Here is an 18,753-nt window from a genome sequence, read left to right as displayed (position 1 = left end):
GGCCCACGCCTTACCTTCAGAGCCACTGGCTGTGTCCAGGTCAGAAGGCCCTCCCACTAACTGCTCAGCCAGGGCCTCAGGAGGAGTGGGCAGCTGGAGATGGGTGGAGCTCGTGGAGCTCTGACTGGACAGGGTTGTCAAGAAGCGATCCTCTAAAGAAACACACAATTTTAAATGAATCATTATAACAAATAGTCCATGTCACCTAATTAATACTCATAATATGCAAAGTCATTTATTTCTATTTGTTAAAATAGAAATTCACCTCTTCAAAAATTATCTAGGTCATATATGTAACTCATGTCATAGAAATTGACACAAAAATCCAGAAACACTATCTGATTTAACCACAACCAAATCTTGGTGTCAAAACCACATGAACCAACTCTGACTTCTACCCAACAATGCTCCATTGTCTACCTAAACAATAACAGAGAATTGAATTAAAACACTATGGGGAAACTTACATGCTCATCCTAAAAGATAAAAGTCATTGTTATAACTATTATAGAGAAATATTTTTTAAATGGTTATTTCTTTGCAGTAGCCATCCTATGTAATTTTCCCTAGTTCCAAGATGCCACCAAGTTATAGAAGAAAGAAATCTTACATCTAAAACATAATTAAAGATGTAAAATATAAGTTAAGCATGCTAAATGGACCTTGCAATAGAATAGGGAGGCTGACTGGCATAAGCAAAAGAGAAAGCTAATGTCAGGTTTTGTTCTTTTCCTACTGGAAGCCCTCAATATATTGTATGCATTTCTTACATCCTAGTTTATGTTCTTATAGCACACTGTATAAGAGTCTCAGACCAGTAAAAATTATAAATGTTCTACAAGGAGGAAAATGATTATGGACAAGTGTATTAGAGAATAATGCTCACATTAGCAGTTAAAAGCAGTTACAGAGCAAAAACCTCCTTAAAGACAATAGGGAGAGGTCACCATGCTGAAGACCAACCTTTTTCTCCGTTGTGAAGTCCTGGAGAAATATTCCTTGGAGATGTGTCCATTGCACTTATCTATAGAGAAATAATAAATATGCCATTCTTAGGATGCATTTTTAAAAATCGTATTTTAAAAATATTTTGAATCTTGAAATTTTTGAAACTAGGACCTTCTTCCACTAAAATATTACCTTTTGCTAATTTAAAGTGGCTCTTGCCACTTTAATTAAACCTGAGTACGTACATTCTTAAATGGCATCTACTGGTTCACTTAAAATGAAATAATTTATTTACATAAATATACATATAAGAACTACCTAAAGAGTAAAGCTATTTTCCAAAATTTAAAAAAAAGCACTAATGAAGAGTATCACTGTTTTACATTTTCAGGAATATCTTCGAAGGCTGGCTAGCTGTAAGACAGCTAGATTCTGTATTTACTCTGAGGTATTATTACACCACCAATCCTGGCTTCAAACAGATATGCAGTTTATAAAGAAACTAGCAAACATGGACCCATACTTTGAGAATATTGCTATAAATAGTAGCTCACATCTTGGCATGGGCACATCTAGGAAGACTTGTCAAGTAAGCCTGCTCATCTCTTACAATCCATCCACTGAACCTTCTTAGATCCGCTCACCCATCACCCATGGACAACATATATTAGAAGTACTACAAGCCCCACAGAGAATTTAGTTAGGAGTAATTTCTTATTCAGTAAAGATTACCATACCACAGAGATCTTTATTTGTATCTTACATAAATAAACCACCATTATTACCCACTCTATCACCAAAATTCTATTTTCTTTTAAGGTTTTCTATAGTCTTCTAATAGACACTAAATCCTTATGAGTCTATCTATCTTCTATCAGTTTCTTTTTAAGCAGGCAAATGTTTCATGAGATATTAACTATAGCCTGTTCACAAATGCATGCCATGTAACACATAAAAATCCTAAACGAAAAAAAGCACTAGAAACAATTTATCAAAAGGCCATGCAACAGGATTTCAAGTCAATTTTCTACTTCCCAAAAGCAGATCATCTATTGGGTGGTAATGTATCTTCAAGTTCATGCCTACAGACTATACTCAAAAGGGTCTCACACTAGGTACATACAAGGTGTACATACATACAATGTAGGCAAGAGCACTCATGCTCATAAAAGTAAATAACTATATTTTTTAAATGGAAGAAAAATAAAGACTGAAAACTCTATTATATACTCAGAATCCAGAGCTCTTCCTCTGTTATATTTTCTATCATGTCTTAGGTAGAGAAGCCTTTTTACAAATATTCAAATAGATACATTATAACATACTATTTTAATTGGAATTAAAATATAAAAGTCATCCAGATCATATGTCCCTGAAAATTCACACGTGATAGAAAACTTTGTGTATTAAACCAATACTCCTAAGTGTTAGAATGGCATTAACTACATTCCCATCAATGAAACAACAAAGACAGTGCTATACTCTATTACCTTGCTCTCTTCTCCTTGTCTCAGTCTTCCAGGACTGGGAGGAACCGAAGGCCTCTTCCTACCTTTTTCCTGCTGGAAGAGGTCCTGTAACCTATAGCCACAGGCAAATAGGAAATGGTTTTGTTCTCAGTACCTTAAATTATACTTATAAACTTTTTCTTGTAATGAACTTTAAAGTTGTACACAGCCACCACTAAATTATTACGACAGCCAAAGATTCACAGCACACTGATCTAGTTCATCTCACGTAGTAGCACAGCCATCTGAAACAGCAACAAGGGCTATGTCCTCTTATTTTAACAAACTATGTAAAGGCTGCAATGTGTTTTAATGAATGAACAGAACAAAGGTCAAAAAAAAAAACAAAAACAAAAAACAAAACCTTTATAACTAAGAAAATGGAGCATCTATAATCAATAAGGACATTTAAATTTAAAAACTGGGATTAGGGATTTAGCCAAGTAGCAAATGCATTGCCTTGGTTTGCTCCCCAGAAACAGAAAATAAATTTTGAAATATTATGGTAGAACAAATTTGTCAATGCTACGGACAGAAGACTGACAAAGCCCGACCTGCTGTTCCACGCTTGGAGCACCTCACAGAGGCTTTGCTTCTTGGCAATGAGTGACTCGAGAACAGACTGCAGTTGCTGCGGGGTGTCCACAGACGAGGACATGAGCCGCGCCTGCATCTTCTCAGTCCAGCTCTTAAACTCACCCTCCTCCATCTGGAAGGCAACAGATCCAAGTTTGCTAAGCTGAGACACCAGACAGACAGAGGGGATTCTAGGAAAAAGCAGCTCCCAGATTTTCTATAAAAGAAACAATTACCTCCTTTTGTGCAAAGATATCCTCCATCTTTTCCTCTCTGGTTTTGCTAAATGTATCTGTTTTCAAGGACGCAAGTCTTTCATCAACAGCTAGGTACACCTGTGAAACCCTTAATGTGATGGAAAAAGCACAAGTTAAGAGGAGCTGAAACCAAACTATTTCATAGAAATTGGGGGGGAATGGCATTTTATATGAACTGAATCTTCATCAAATATCATGGAATTTTGCAAAGCAAAGCAAGGCATCAAAGGATTTACTTGAAATTTTAAGTTGTCAGTTATGTTTTAGAGGTATTCTCCTACATTACTTGAACTTTTCTTTTTCACACTGAGCACACACTAACTATAATTAGAAAAGGAAAATCACTCATATTTCAAAAGAAGAGTTAGCCTGATACTAAATCACCATGGATTACAAACACGACCAAGAGAAAATGGATGACCAAAGCAACGAACACCTACTTCTGAAAGAAGTCCTTGAGGTCTTGAAGAAGAGACACCTTCAGCGGGGCTTGGCGCTTAATGAATATTTTTGGCAGTGGAACACACACTTCAAGAAGCCGAATAGGAGAGTAACTGAGGAAAAAAAACAGTAACAGGAGAACATAAAAACTATTTTAATAATGTATACAGAGAACGTACATATGTATGCAAATGATCAATTAAATTCTAATGAGTATAGGAGAAAATAATGTTTTCTAAAAAATTGAGTTTCATAAAGACAAAAAAAACTAACTTTCAAACCACTAGAAATATCTTTCCCAATATTGGGAGGATTTCGTTTTATCTTTGCACTGTAATACTGTTACTTATCACTCTGAGGGGCCATCTGCTATAAAAACAGCAATGACTTTAATGCAAACTTTTGCTATGGATCTGAAGAAACTTAAATAAAGTTAAAACGGTACTTATTAAGTCCCAGCTACTGGGGTTTTCATGCGTCTTCCCTTCCATCTGAGGTATAGACTAGTAAATGCTACATCCAACCAACCTACATCCTATATTTCAGGTTAAAAGCCCTTGCTTTAAAAAGAAAATAAATTCCAATTCACAAATACTTCATTAGTATAATGTATGAGATACGGTTTTAAGTGCCTAGAATACAGCACCAAAATTCCTGCCCTTGTAACTTAGGAATAATGAAATGTGGCTAATAAATAAAATATAAATATTTAAGTATCTTTATCAGAGCTCTGTGGAAAAAAATAATGACGAATGAAGCATGGATTACTTGACAGGTAAGGTCTAAATCGAGAGCTCTGGTAAGTAAAGAAACAACAGGTAGGTGTCTGAGAAGCAAGCACCTGAGAGAAGGAAGGGTAAGTGCAAAGCTCCCAGGTAGGCACCTACCTGGCACAGCAGAGGAAAGGCCAGTGTCAGTGAGACCTCAACAGAGTGACTATGAGCAGTACGAGGTGATAACACAGGCCTTGGGCAACCAGAGCTTGTAAGGGTTTGTCAGCCAGAGAATGGATTCTGGCCTCTGCTTGGCAGACCAGATACCGGAATTTCTAGAGCACAGTAGAGAACGGCTGATTTTCCTGTAACAGGGTCACTCTTGACTCCTGAACAGAGCTGAGAGCCGGTTACAGGAGTGAGGCTAAGGGAGTCTGCCCAGGGCTACTGTGAAAACCTCCTGCTAAAACAAAAGAGGCTTAGCCACAGCCGCAATGCTTAGGGCAGTGAAGTATTGGTATGAGTAGTTTCTGAGGACAGAGTTTAAGGCAGTCTCACATTTGATGCTGCAATGATCAGTACTCATTCCTTAACTTGGAATTTTCGCTTTGTTAGAAGTATCTTAGGACCTTTGTGGTAACTAATATCTCAGCAAAGTTCTCAGGCTTTCAGATGCCAAAACAATCGCCAAGAGTGATCCGGGAAGCAGAAAAATCAACCAGTGTTCCATGATTCCCATTACTTGACAGCTCCATGGGTGAAACATACAAGATTATTACCCTTGCTCATGATGGAACAGCAATACTACCTAGTTCTTGGAATAAACTAACACTAACACTAAAAGCTCTTAAAGTAGAGCCCTCTGCATTTGCAAGGTTAGAGACAGGGGAGGACATATATGTCCAAATTCAACAGTGGCAATGTTCTCTCTATAGGGAATGTGATAATACACATAATCCCTTTGCCTTCTTACCTGAAAGATGCCACCATCTGATTATAAGAGAAATACTGGTGATAATCATGGTGGATGGAGTGACCGCAGGGCTCAGCATTGGCTCTGCGAGTGTACTGGTGGCCATAAAATCGAAGTTCAAGGTATTTTGCAAATGACATCGACCAGGATTCATTTGAAAGAGCAACAACTGGTGTTACCTGAGGTTTGGGGGGAGGGGGCAGGGAAGTAATAAAGTACAGACTCAAGATCTCACATTTAAAAGACCTATCTCTATTTTTCAAGACAAACAACATATTCTGACTGAGGGGAGGAAAAACCTAGGAAAAGAATAAACTCTTTAAGCTGGATTTGACTAAGAGGATGAGAGAAGAGCAGCTGCAGTAACCCCAGGCACTGTCAATCTCCCTGTATACTGCTGGATTTCCTTCTCTACAGCTTTCTAAATGGCCACAGGTGCACAGACTTACCTGGTTTCCACTGACTGGCATTTCAGAGAGACAGTTCTTTCTTATCAGTACACTCAGAAACAGATATAAACTATGCCCTTAGAATAAAATCAGTAATGGTGGGCAATGAATGACCGATCAAAGGGCAATGGTCGTCTCACCATACTTCCTTCCAAACTGGGTGCATTCATTTGCACACACTCTCAACAACAGTAACTGAAAATACCAACTCTCTCATTTTCCTACCAACCCTACAAGTTACTCATCTTTGAAATGTTATTTCTTTTTTAAGGCATTTTCTTATTTCATTTATATTTGGCTTCATTTGTGCTTCAACTACATTAATGAATAAATTTTATTTGCATATTTACTGCCCATTTGTATTAAATTACTTTGTTGTACCCTATGCCCACTCTACTGTGGCTTACAAAATTAAACATTACATTTTCCTAAGCTAGAAGCTTTTATTGTGTGTATAATGCTTTTCCTTTCTAGCATAACCCCATACTTTTTTTTTAAATCTTAAATACATAAACCAAAACACGTTAAACAGACTAAAATTTAACTATTCATTTAATTTAACAGTCGATACACAGCAGTGGTTCTCAACTGGTAGGTTGTGTTACCTTTGCGGTCACCTAAGACCACTGAAAAACACAGATGTTTATATTATAATACCTAATAATGGTAAATTGTTAACGTTGTTATGAAGTAGCAATGAAAATAACTTAATGGGTCGGGTAATCACAATATGAGGAACTGCATTAAAGGTCACAAGCATTAGAACAGTTGAGAAGCATTAATCTCTAGTGCTCACAACAAGTTGTCTCATGGGACCAAGATCAAGAAGCCTATGGGTATGAGGACAAGGCTGGGACTGAGCCTAATGGTAAAGCATGTGTAGCCTCGTAGCCACTAACACACACTAGAAAGTATGGAAGAATTTGATTACTGAAAATCACTCTGGACCAGTAAGCCCCCAGCTCATAAAGAAAACTAGTGTCACCATTTTCAAGTGCTATATGAACAAACACACTTATGTACAATTCTCATAAATGCTTTCCAATCTCACTTCAAAATACATCAAGATAATAATGAAGACGATTTTAATACATATTCACTTAAATCTGAACAGTGTATATTTAAAATGTTATAGGAACTGAAGAGATGACTCAGCAGTTAAAGAGTATTAGCTTTACTCCAGAGGGCCCAGGGTTTGATCCAAGCATCTACACGGTGTCTCACAACCATTTGTAACTACAGTTTCAGGGGATTCAACACCCTTTTCTGACCTTCTTGGGCACTAACACACATATGGTACACAAACATACATGCGGACAAACATTCAAGTATATAAAAATAAAAGCGGGGTTGGAGATTTAGCTCAGTGGTAGAGCGCTTGCCTAGCAAGCGCAAGGCCCTGGGTTCAGTCCTCAGCTCCGAAAAACAAACAAACAAACAAACAAAAATAAAAGCAAATTTAAGCCACACACACACACACACACACACACACACACACACTGGTGCTGGAGAGATAGCTCAGCAGTTAAGAATACTCCACCTAACAACCACCTCTAACTCTAGTCCAGGGGATCTATAGCCCTCCTTCAGCCTACTCATGTATATACACAGAGTTAGCTACACACATAAACACATAAAATTACATAAATATATAAATAAATAAAAGTATATAAATAAATAAATCATAAGCCTAAACTTATGCCACTTCTCCAAAGATGGATTGAACCCATTGAATAAAAAATAAGCAAATAAAAAATGATCACAATAATGACATCAAATAATTTTTTCAGAGTTAGAAGACACATGCCCATGTCATTTTTCTAAGATTGATTATAAAAACAAATATAAACTCATTTTGAACAAAGCCTCATCTACATTTTTTCCATAATGGTTGTTGATATAGACTCAGATTTGTTAGGTCAATAGCTTAATATACTGTTGTTACTGCTATCTAAGTCTATTTCCTCTTCTACAAGCCATTCCACTCTCCTTCTATTCCTAAGGTGAAAAATAGTACCTAGAATACAGAAAGAATTGTCTAAATTGACATACATAAGTTATCAAAATATAATTTCAATATATTTCTTGGACAAGGCATGCATATTATATGTAATGACCTATATTCCTTCGGTGAAGTTTTAAAATATATTAGGTTAAGCATAAGAAGGCTATGTGAAGATCACAATGACAAATAACTAAGTTCAAAATCCTACTAACTATACATCCCCCACAGAAGTATACAGACAGAAAGAAATGTCACAGGAAATATGTCACAGGAAGTCAGTAGCAGCACATACTTGTTTGCAGATTCTGCACCAGGAATATGTGAGAATTGTATGTTGATATCCAGGCACTGGAGAATCCAACTCCTTCAGGATTATCTGTACACAGCCTTGGCCATGAACAAAGCGTCGAATGTGATGAACCATGGGGGTATCACAGAACATGCTAGGACACTGGTAAGAAGACCTGGGATGAACAAGAGAATCTTTCTCACATTAAATATGAAACAGAGTCCACACAGCAAGTACTGAATGATCATAGGCACAACCAAGAACGCACAGCAGCAGCTCGAGAGTAAAGACAAAGGACGTACAATCTGTACAGGATGCACACTGCTCTGAGCTGTCTTAAACTGAAGCATGGTGACAGTTCCCATTTGTCATAAGACCTTCGAGTGCCCAGTTTCAAACAACAGTAAAACCCAGACATTTCTAAGGACTATACTCCCTGCATGATAACATTAAATCGCTCATGCCATGCTGTAAAACTTAACTGGAAACACCAATGTCATTGTAAAGATACACTCTGACACATAGTGTAAAAATGAGAACTATCAACAATACTTGACACACAACTTAAAATGTTTAGCTTGAAATTCTGGACTTCAAAGATGCATAATATTTAATCCAGCACTTGGGAGGTAGATCTCCGTGAGTTCCAGACCAACCTAGTTTACAGAGCTAGTTCCAGGCCAGCCAGGTCTATAGAGAGAGACACTTTCTCAAAGAGAGAGAGAGAGAGAGAGAGAGAGAGAGAGAGAGAGAGAGAGAGAGAGAGAGAAGGGAGAGGAAAAGAGAAGAGAAGAGAAGAGAAGAGAAAGAAGAAAGAGAAGAAAGAGAAGAGAAGAGAAAAGAAAAGAAAAGGAAAGGAAAGGAAAGGAAAAAGAAAAAGAAAAAGAAAAAGGGAAGAAATCAGCTTTTACCTGAAACAGTATCTTTCTAAAAATATTCCCAGTGTAAGGTCATTCTTTCCATAAAACTCCATTGTTACGATCCTAAAAGAAGAGATGGTTTCTTAGAAATATGGCAACATTACCACCAAGACCATACTCTAATTGTTAAATATGCTTACAATCAAGTACAAGAAAAACACATCTAACAGTGCTGTGAAACAGGTTTTACCTCATCCTGTCAAATAAGTGTAGAATGGCCACACTACAGTAACGAATCCATTAGTATCCGAAAAAAATCATTTAATGAGAATGCATAGACTATAAAATAAATTTAATAAAACTGATTTGCATTAGGAAAAGGTAAAATCATCTTTCAGTTTCAATCCCCATCAACATTGGGGAGGAAAAAAAAGACAGTTTCCTTCTGCTCTCTAGTCACTAGGTATGGAAAACAGCTCTCACTCTTGATAAGAGCTAACTCCTAAGAGACTCTGCGTGTATGCTTGTTGAACTCTGTATCCTTAATATTACCTAAGGAGTCCATTAATTTCTAAGGGGAAAAACCCTACAAACTTTCAGAAAGTCATGCTTAAGTTATCCTAGAACTACACAAGTTTCTATATATATATATATATATATATGAAATAAATATATATGTTATATTTCATATATATATATATGAAATAAATGTTTTATTATGAAGACAGCACTACCCAAAACAAACAGCAGTGAGAAAGGAAGTGAAAGTGAGGCATGCATTCCATGCTCTCTCCTGAATGTTGACTGCTATGATCAGTTACTTCCTCTCCAGCTTCTGGAACTTCCTGCCATGACCCACTGTACCCTTGAACTATGAGCCAAATAACCCTTTCTCCTTAAGTTGCTTTTGCAGATAATTTTTTTAACATAAAAACAAAAATCTAAGACAAGCATGTAAGGTCTTCATGACTATCACTAGAAATATTACAACATTATGAGTTTGTCTCTAAATTTACTTAGACATTTGCAAGAAGAACACACAAAATAAAAGGCTTGTCTGGTAGTATAGCTCAGTGACAAAACTACAAACAGTAAGATAAAAGGATGACTGTTTTTATAAAACTTATGCAAAAGGAAAACTTGCCTAAAGTTGTACATATTATAATCAAAATGTAGATTTTGGGTTTCAAAAACCAGCTTTTGTGGGTCAATTTTGTAAGTTCTATAATATAAACATTTTTCTTTCCTCTCTCAAAGTTTTTTTCATTCTTACTTAAAGTACAACTATTTATCCATGAACAAAAAATTTGCAGTTACTACATAAGTTTAAATATCCTTTCAATTCACATGTGACCATCAATGTGTCATAACTAATGGCAGGCATTATTTTTTATGTTGCTGGAATTCCACTCTTGGTGCAACAGTGTAGACAGGCATCCTACCAAGGGCTGACACAAGCACTGGGCGCATTGCTGGACTGTGCAGAAGAACTGCTGAAGAGCACGCAGAGCCTCTGGTGGTTAGCAGGATTCAGACAGTCCACCTGCAGAACAAGCAACAGGTGAGCACCTGAGTCGGAGCACAGCTCCTAGCAATTCACTGACGCAGAACGCCTTTCACTCTGTTAATAAAGCCGTCTATTATCACTGCTGGAGGCTTATGGGGGCTTACAAAAGGCTAACTATAAGAGCAGCTGGGTATTGAACACAGACTATTTCAGAACTCTAAGGTAAAGTTGGAGTGTAACATAAATGAGGCCCTGGTTATAGCCAACACTGGGTTTGAAAGGGGAAGAAAACTAAGAAGTTTGTTTCTTAACATAAACATTCCATTCTTTCAAAATTGTATTATATTTTGGAAGAACGAATTAGTTAAACTATATTCCTATGAAACGATATCACCTGACAGATGGATATGGTATCAATCCATGGTACCTAGAGATCTAAATTCTAAGATATTTTTCACCTGTGCTTTTCCTGTTCCCTGTTAAAACTCAAGTAGTAAAGGAACATACGGTAAAGTTCCTCCTCCTTAGACGCCACTCCACCTATCAAACTATGTAGTTTGCAAAGCTAAATAGCCACTTAGACCAACATGGTGGCACATGCATGAAATCCCAGCACCTGGGAGGTAGAATCTAGAGGTTCAGGAGTTTAATGTCTTCCTCAACTAGATCTTGAGTTTGATGCCAGCCTACAAGAAACCCTATTTCAAAGAAAAACACTGTTCAAATATACATACATGCACAATCAAACATGTTAATACACATATACATATACAAAGGTGATTGCTTTTACTGAAATGAGATATGCTACAAAATGAATTAATATAACTTGCTTTTTTAGAGGACATGCTAAAATACATCCATCCATAGTGTTTCATTCTGATATAGCAAAACTTGTTGTATTTTTAAAAAATCATTCATGGAATTAATTCCGAGACATGCTTTTTAGTAGTCCAGAAGTTACTGCGGGTTCTATACAGATCATATATGGGACCAGCCTATCCTCTGATATGGGTTGAATATGAATGATGCCCATGCCCAAGAATCCTGCATTTAAAGTTTGTTCCTCAACTGGGATGCTATGTTAGACGTTCTAGAAACTATAATGTGGGGAGGAGTCTCCCTGAAGGCTGTATCTTATCCTGCTTCTTGTCTGTTGTGAAGTGAATGACCTCTGCCAGACTCCACTATGCACTCTTGTACATATAGTCTTACAAGCAAGCATCCTCACACAGGTATATTTAAATCATTCAAGAAGAGAGAAGTTGGAATCCTGAGTCAAAGGTGTATAAATGTGCATGTAAAATAAGAGTACATGTGAACATCCTTATCACTTTCTATACATTTATACAAAGGCATTCAAAATTTCTTGACTCTCACTATGGTTCGGTATGTGAGTCTCACAAACAATTGTCTAGCACCACCATTTAGCACTTCTTTGACTAACAATGAAACTAGATTTTTTTTTTAATTACAGAACTGCATTACATCTAACGAAAGATTTCTTCATAAGTTTCAATATTAGTAATGTACACAACCACAAGTAAATCTTACTTAAACATCTTTAATTTCTATCTAAACAGATATAGTTAAATAACAATATATAATTTTTAGTCTTAGATATATTCTTATATATAAGAAATATATATATATATATATATATATATATATAGTCTTGAAACAAGTCCATATCCAATATGAAATTTCCATCTCTCACAATGACTATTATCAAAACAATAAAACTAGCCGTAATGGTGCAGAGCTATACTCCTAACATTAAGGAAGTACAGGCAATATTATGAACTCAAGATCAGCCAGGATCACATAATAAAACCTGTGGAGATTAGCTTTGTCACCTTAACACTAGGAAGAGAGTCTCAATGAAGGATTAGCTACACTGGGTTGGAAGATGGACATATCTGAGTGATTGTCTTAAGTTAAAATGTGAGAAGACCCAGTCCACTGTGGGTGGCACCATTCCATAGCAAAAGATCCTGGACTGTTTAAGTACTGAGAAATAAACCTGAGTACAAGCAAGCAGGCAGTATTTATGTATTTCTTTCTCTTTGCTCATTACTATGATTGTGGTATCTTAAGTTACTTCAAGTTCCTGCTACCTTTATTTGCCCTTACTGATGGGCTGTAAACCTATAATTACAAGCTAAATAAACTCTTTCATAAGCTGACTGTTTGTCAGGGTATTTGATCACAGCAACAACAACAAAAAAAAGAAAGGAAGGAAGGAAGGAAGAAAGGAAGGAAGGAAGGAAGGAAAAAAAATTAAAATGAAAACAAGCTCTATCTTAAAGCACTGAAAGAGTCAGGCGCTACATCATTATCACATGTAAGCAATTCAGGCAGAAACTTCAAACAACTGCACACTTTTCCTTAGTTCAGGCCCTTCCTACTTTACTACAAGTGCATATTAAAATCCAAACTCCCAGTTTTGTTGCCTTATGAGTCTACTTTTTACTTCATATATAAGCCATCAGATTCAAGAAGAGAAATAAACAGAAGAGTAAATATTTAATAAGCCTGCATGTAATTTGTCATTTTTTTTAAATCTTGCCTCAGTAATTTTTCAACACAAAAAAATTCTATATTACCCAGTAAAGAGTGACATCTTACCTTTGTTGGCCATAAGACATCACTTGGAATCAATCCCCTCTCTTCATCACTCTCAGTTTTGTTTCCTGATTTGCTCCCTGAAGTACATGATGCATCTTTTGAATGGACAAAAGGGTCCAAATGTTTTGACTGAATTCTTCCTCCTCTAGCTCGATAGTCGGCTAGCATTCTACCCAAGCTCTGGCTGTCCCCCAGATGTTCGGCGATCCTGGTGCTCACTAGCTCATGTGAAGGTAAGACTTGTATGGACTTGGTCTGAACATTGCCGTTCATGCTCTGAAGTCCAGAGAGATCCCTGAGCAGCTGTTTCTTCCTCCTGCTCTCCATTTCCTTCACCTCTTTATTGAGAAGAGGAGACCAGTAAATCTGCTCTGGAAAGTAATCTCGAGTTGAGCACCTCATCCCCTTTTCAGTTAAAAGGAAAGGTTCACGGAATGTAATAACTGGAGAGATACAGAGGATGACGTCTTTTAATTCCTGTTTAAATGTCAAGGAGTAAGTCTTTCGTTTATCTTCAGAGGAGGTGACTTCCTCAGTAACATACATTCCAGTGTCATCCTGTAGAGGGTCTCTAAAAGCTCTCATCTGGCTTTTGGGATCCTGTTGCTCAAGCGTTTGCTGTGGTGTCTCTGGCTGTTCATCTCCTACAGCATCCTGTTGATCCATATGGAGAGGCAACAATGACTCGGGTACCAGTGCAAAGAGAGCACAGGGGATACCTGCTGGGCAAGTGGGGGTGGTGTAATCTTGATGCTTCAAGGAGGCAACAGCCTGTGGGACACTTTTATTGTCCAGCTCACCCTTCTCAGGCACAGTCCTTGATTCCAACAAAGTGCTATCATCAGAAGACAGGGCATCAAAGGGGCACTCAGGATCCTGGGGAAGGGAGCTGCCACTGACCTGCTCCTGAGAAGCTCCCTCTTCCCCTCTTCCCTCAGTCAGAAAATGGAACGAAGGGCTTTGTGTTAACGTTGGAGGCATAGCAAACTCATCCATGAGAAAGGAGATTTCTAGCTGAGAATGATAAGCTACACAGATCATAAATATTAGGATCTCCTTAACTCGAGCCAGCTCATAATCAGAGCCTCCTCTGAGCTTGATTGTGCAGCCGAGGTGCTGTGCACAGCCTTCAAAAAACATCAGTGTTTTGGTTTGTTCTACAAATAAATAAATAAAAATTAAGAGACTTAGATGACAATTTAGAGGACCAAATAGAATTTACTACCCACAAAAAAGAAAATCCATAAAACAACAAAACCACCTTGAATGTCTCCCTCTTAACCAGTGCTTATGGATATTAACCCTTCCTTAGTAAACAAAGCTATCCTTAACTAGGAGATGATTCACTCCTGCTTGAGTCCCCAACTGAGTGAATGTGAGCTTCAGATGACTCACCGTTAGGCAACTGAAAGAGCTGCATATAAAACTTGTGGCAAGTGCCCAGGTGGGGTTTGGTGAGCAGCTGGTCCATGGACACCACTAAATCTCCTTGGGTCATTCGACTGATTCTTTCTAAAACTTGCTACAAAATAGAAAAACATTGTATTACATAATTAAATTAGCTATGAGTAAAAATCTCAATACCCTGGAGAAAGATGTACATGAAGTATTAAACAAAATAATGTTTACAATCAATTTTTTTAATTTTAATAAATTGCATGACCAGATTTACCTGCTAAATAATCAATGTGTGGCCTCAAAACAAACCATGCTCATGGTACTCTTATCCAAAATGGGTGTGGCATGGTGGCCCACTTGTATAACTCTTAACACTTAGGACACAGGGGCAGGAGGAGCAGTGCAAGTTTGAGGTCAGCCTGGTTTAATAACTGAGTTCCAGACCTGCCAGAAGTACAATGTGAGATACATTATTTTTATTCTTACTTTATTTTGTTATTATCCTTTGTTAAAAGAGCATTTGGATAGCATGTCTTAGTATAAGGCACTAAAGGAAAACAAAAAAATAAAAATCAGTTTCCTTGAAAGTGGCCTCTGTTTTGTAGAATGAAGCACCAATAAGGACTTCTGATGGGTAATATCCTTTCCACCTTTGGTCTCATAAACACCCAAAAGTTAGTTTATGTAAACACAGTTACACTGTCTTCCAGTGTGAATCTACAGTCTTAATAATGTAACTACCACACCTGGGTCTCACTTCAACATAAATGCTACATCAAATAAAAATATTGCTACAAACCTACCATACATGCACCTTCATTTAAAAGTCATGATTGTGTAAATGAGTAAAAATAGACACTCACTGACTTTACATTAATGACCAGAGTAATGCCATGTTCCAGTAACATGTCTTGAGCAATCCGAGACACTGTTTTCTCAACGAGAACCAATGTGGGTCGAACATCAACTATTCGTTGAACATAATTCTTCAAGAATTCCCTTTCCTAAGTAAGATAAATCAGAAATACAAAACCTGGTACAATTCAGGATTCTGACATATTAAAACAATCATGACAGCCTGACTGCTAATATCAATATTCAGTCTATAATTTTTCATTCACAAATAAGTCTATAACAAATTTGAATGCAACAAAAAAAATTAATCATACTTCTCAACTATACATTTTACTTAAAAGCTTTAGGAAAAGTTCACCCTCTGATAAATTTTATTTTGAAAGATTTTCAGATCCTAATAATCTGTAATTTGCTGAAGATGTAGCTCAGTGAGAAAGTACATGATAATCACATTTAGGATCCAGTGGTTCAAACACTAGCAACAACATGTGGGGACAAAAGGCAGCAGCAGCAGCAGCAGCAGCAGCATGTGTGTACATGTGTCTGAATAACAAGCACGAAGAACACAGTACGCAACATCGGCGAAGATTTTAGACTGTCAAGAAACAAATAGCCTGCTCCACCTAGCACAATAAAAGCAATTTCTAAATTTATATGATTATGAATTTTCTTTTCCATTCTGTAACCTACAAGAGTATCTTTTCTGGGAGTCAGAACTAATAACCCTCTGACAAACCCTACCTCCAATTTCCTAATATCCTATTATACCTTAACAAATACAACTCAAGTTCTAAAACATAATGCTTATTATTAGTCCACCATAATAGCTGAGTGTGATGGTGCATGCCTGTAGTACCAGCACTCAGGAGGCAGAGGCATGTAGATCTCTGAGAGTTCAAGACCACCCTGGTAGAGATCAATAACAACAGAAACACAAAGTCTGCAAACTTAAGGAAACTGAACTTTCTACTGAATGAAAAAAAAAAAAATGGGTCAAGACAGAAATAAAGAAATAAATTTCAGATTTTCTACAATTGAGTGAAAATAAATACTGAAAATAAATACACAGCATACCCAAATTTATGGGGCACAATGAAAAAGGTGCTAAGAGACAAGTTCATAACACTAAGTGCCAACACAAGTGGAGAGATCTCCTAATAACAGCAACTTAACAGCACACCTGGAAGCTCTAAAACAGAAAGAAGTAATCACACCCAAGGAGTAGATGGCAAAAAATAATCAAACTCAGGGTAGAAGTCAATAAAATAGAAACAAAGAAAAGAACTGAAAAAAATCAATGAAACTAACGGGGGAAAAAATCAACAAGATAAACCCTTAATCCAAACTAAAAGATGAAGAAAAAATATCAAAATTAACAAAAACAAAAACAAAAACAGGAACAGACACCAAGGAAATCCAAAGAATCATCAGGTCATATTTCAAAAACCTGTACTCACCAGCTGGCAGTGGTGCATGCCTTTAAAACTAACACTAGGGAGGCAGTGGCAGACAGTTCAATACCAGCCTGGTCTACAGAGTGAGTTAGAGGATAGCCAGGGCTACACAGAGAAACCCTATCTCACAACAACAAGGAATAAATAATAAAAGAAGAAAGAAACCTGTACACCAAATTGAAAATCTAAAAGAAATGGATAATTTTCTCCATAGGCATCACTTACTAAGTTAAATCAAAATCAGATGAGCAATTTAAACAGACTTATAACCCCTAGTGAAATAGAAACACTCATTAAAAGTCTCCCAAGCAAAAAAAAAAAAAAGCTCAGGGCAGACACTTTTAGCACAGAATTCTACCAGACTTTCAAACAAACAAGAGTTAATGCCAATATTCCTCAAATTATTCCACAAAAAAAAAGACACACAAGGAACATTGCCCAATTCATTTTATGAGGCCATACTTACCCTGATACCCAAACCACACAAAGACCCAACAAAGAAAGCAAATAAAAGACCCAATTTCCCTCACTAACATAGATACAAAAATACTCATTAAAATACTTGCAAACTAAATCTAAGAACCTATCACAAACATCATCCACCATGATCACATAGATTTCATCCCAGAGAAGCAGGGAAGGTCCAATACACAAAAATCAGTAAATGTAGTCCACGATATAAACAAACTGAAAGAAAAACACTACATGATTATCTCATTAAATACAGAAAAGGCCTTTGACCAAATCCAACACCCCTTCATGATAAAAGTCTGAAGAGATTAGGGACACAAGGAACATACCTAAACATAATAAAGACAATCTCTAACAATCCTATATAGCAAACATCAAATTCAATAAAGAGAAACATGAAGCAATTTCATTAAATAAGAATAAATAACACAAGGTTGTGCATTCTTTCCACATCTACGCAACATAGTTTTGAAGTCTTAGCTAGAGCACTAAGACAACTGTAAGAGGTCAGGGAGATACAGGATGGAAACGAAGAAGTCAAAGTATCCTTATGCAGACAATATGACAGTATGCATAAGTGACCCTAACAATTCCAATGAGAAACTCTTACAGCTAATAATTTCAGCAAAGTAAATGGATACAAGATCATACATACATACATACATACATACATACAGAGAGAGAGAGAGAGAGAGAGAGAGAGAGAGAGAGAGAGAGAGAGAGAGAAATCAGAAACCTTCCTTTATACAAATGACAGACTGAGAAAGAGTCAGGGAACTTTCTAGAGGGTCCTCCCATCTCCCACCCCCCAAAATTGCATATTTCCATTCATTCTGCTGGCCCTCAGGGCATCTCTCCTGTCTCTTTGTCCCTTCTCCCATACTTGATCATGTTCTCCTTTTTCCCTCCCCATTCACTCTCCTACCCAAGTACCTCCCTCCCTCTTCCTCCTGTGATTTCTTCTCCCTCCCAAGAGGGATTGAAACATCCTCACTGGGGCCATTCTGCTTGTTAACTTTCTTGAGTTCTGTGGATTATATCCTAGGTGTTCTGCACTTTTTTGGCTAATACCTACTTATTAGTGATTACATACTATGCATGTTCTTTTGGGTCTGAGTTACCTTACTCTGGATATTTTTCTAGTTCCATCCATTTACCTGCAAAATTCATGATGTCCTCGTTCTTAATAGGTGAATAGTAAGTAGTCCACTGTGTAAATGAACCACATTTTCTGTATCCATTCTTCTGTTGTGGAACATCTGGGTTGTTTCCAGTTTCTGGCTTTTTGGGTATATGCCCAAGAGTGGTACAGCTGGGTATTCACGTAGCTCTATTTCTAATTTTCTGAGGAACCTCCAGATTGATTTTCAGAGTGGATGTACCAGTTTGCGCGCCCACTAGCAATGGAAGAGTGTTCCTCTTTC

General features: G+C 37.2%; 1 protein-coding gene across 10 annotated transcripts in view; it reads right to left on the bottom strand.

Annotated features, from left to right (window-relative positions):
* The window catches only part of Pikfyve (phosphoinositide kinase, FYVE-type zinc finger containing), an 82,435-nt gene that overhangs the window by 15,950 nt on the left and 47,732 nt on the right, over positions 1 to 18,753 (bottom strand). For all 10 annotated transcript variants that reach the window (XM_032901252.1, XM_032901253.1, XM_032901251.1 and 7 more), the window contains 13 exons: positions 15,413 to 15,553; positions 14,547 to 14,673; positions 13,152 to 14,308; positions 10,462 to 10,562; positions 9,071 to 9,142; positions 8,163 to 8,334; positions 5,417 to 5,595; positions 3,730 to 3,843; positions 3,269 to 3,377; positions 3,011 to 3,165; positions 2,439 to 2,529; positions 964 to 1,024; positions 15 to 152 (listed from right to left, as the gene is read on the bottom strand). In XM_032901252.1, the coding sequence (XP_032757143.1) occupies positions 15 to 152; positions 964 to 1,024; positions 2,439 to 2,529; positions 3,011 to 3,165; positions 3,269 to 3,377; positions 3,730 to 3,843; positions 5,417 to 5,595; positions 8,163 to 8,334; positions 9,071 to 9,142; positions 10,462 to 10,562; positions 13,152 to 14,308; positions 14,547 to 14,673; positions 15,413 to 15,553 (2,617 nt within the window). The remainder of the gene's footprint in view (positions 1 to 14; positions 153 to 963; positions 1,025 to 2,438; positions 2,530 to 3,010; positions 3,166 to 3,268; positions 3,378 to 3,729; positions 3,844 to 5,416; positions 5,596 to 8,162; positions 8,335 to 9,070; positions 9,143 to 10,461; positions 10,563 to 13,151; positions 14,309 to 14,546; positions 14,674 to 15,412; positions 15,554 to 18,753) is intronic.

This window comes from Rattus rattus, chromosome 4 (genome assembly GCF_011064425.1).
Source record: "Rattus rattus isolate New Zealand chromosome 4, Rrattus_CSIRO_v1, whole genome shotgun sequence".
NCBI lineage: Eukaryota > Metazoa > Chordata > Mammalia > Rodentia > Muridae > Rattus > Rattus rattus.
The sequence above is the reverse complement of the archived record's forward strand: the minus strand, read 5'-3'. Positions and strand labels throughout refer to the sequence as shown.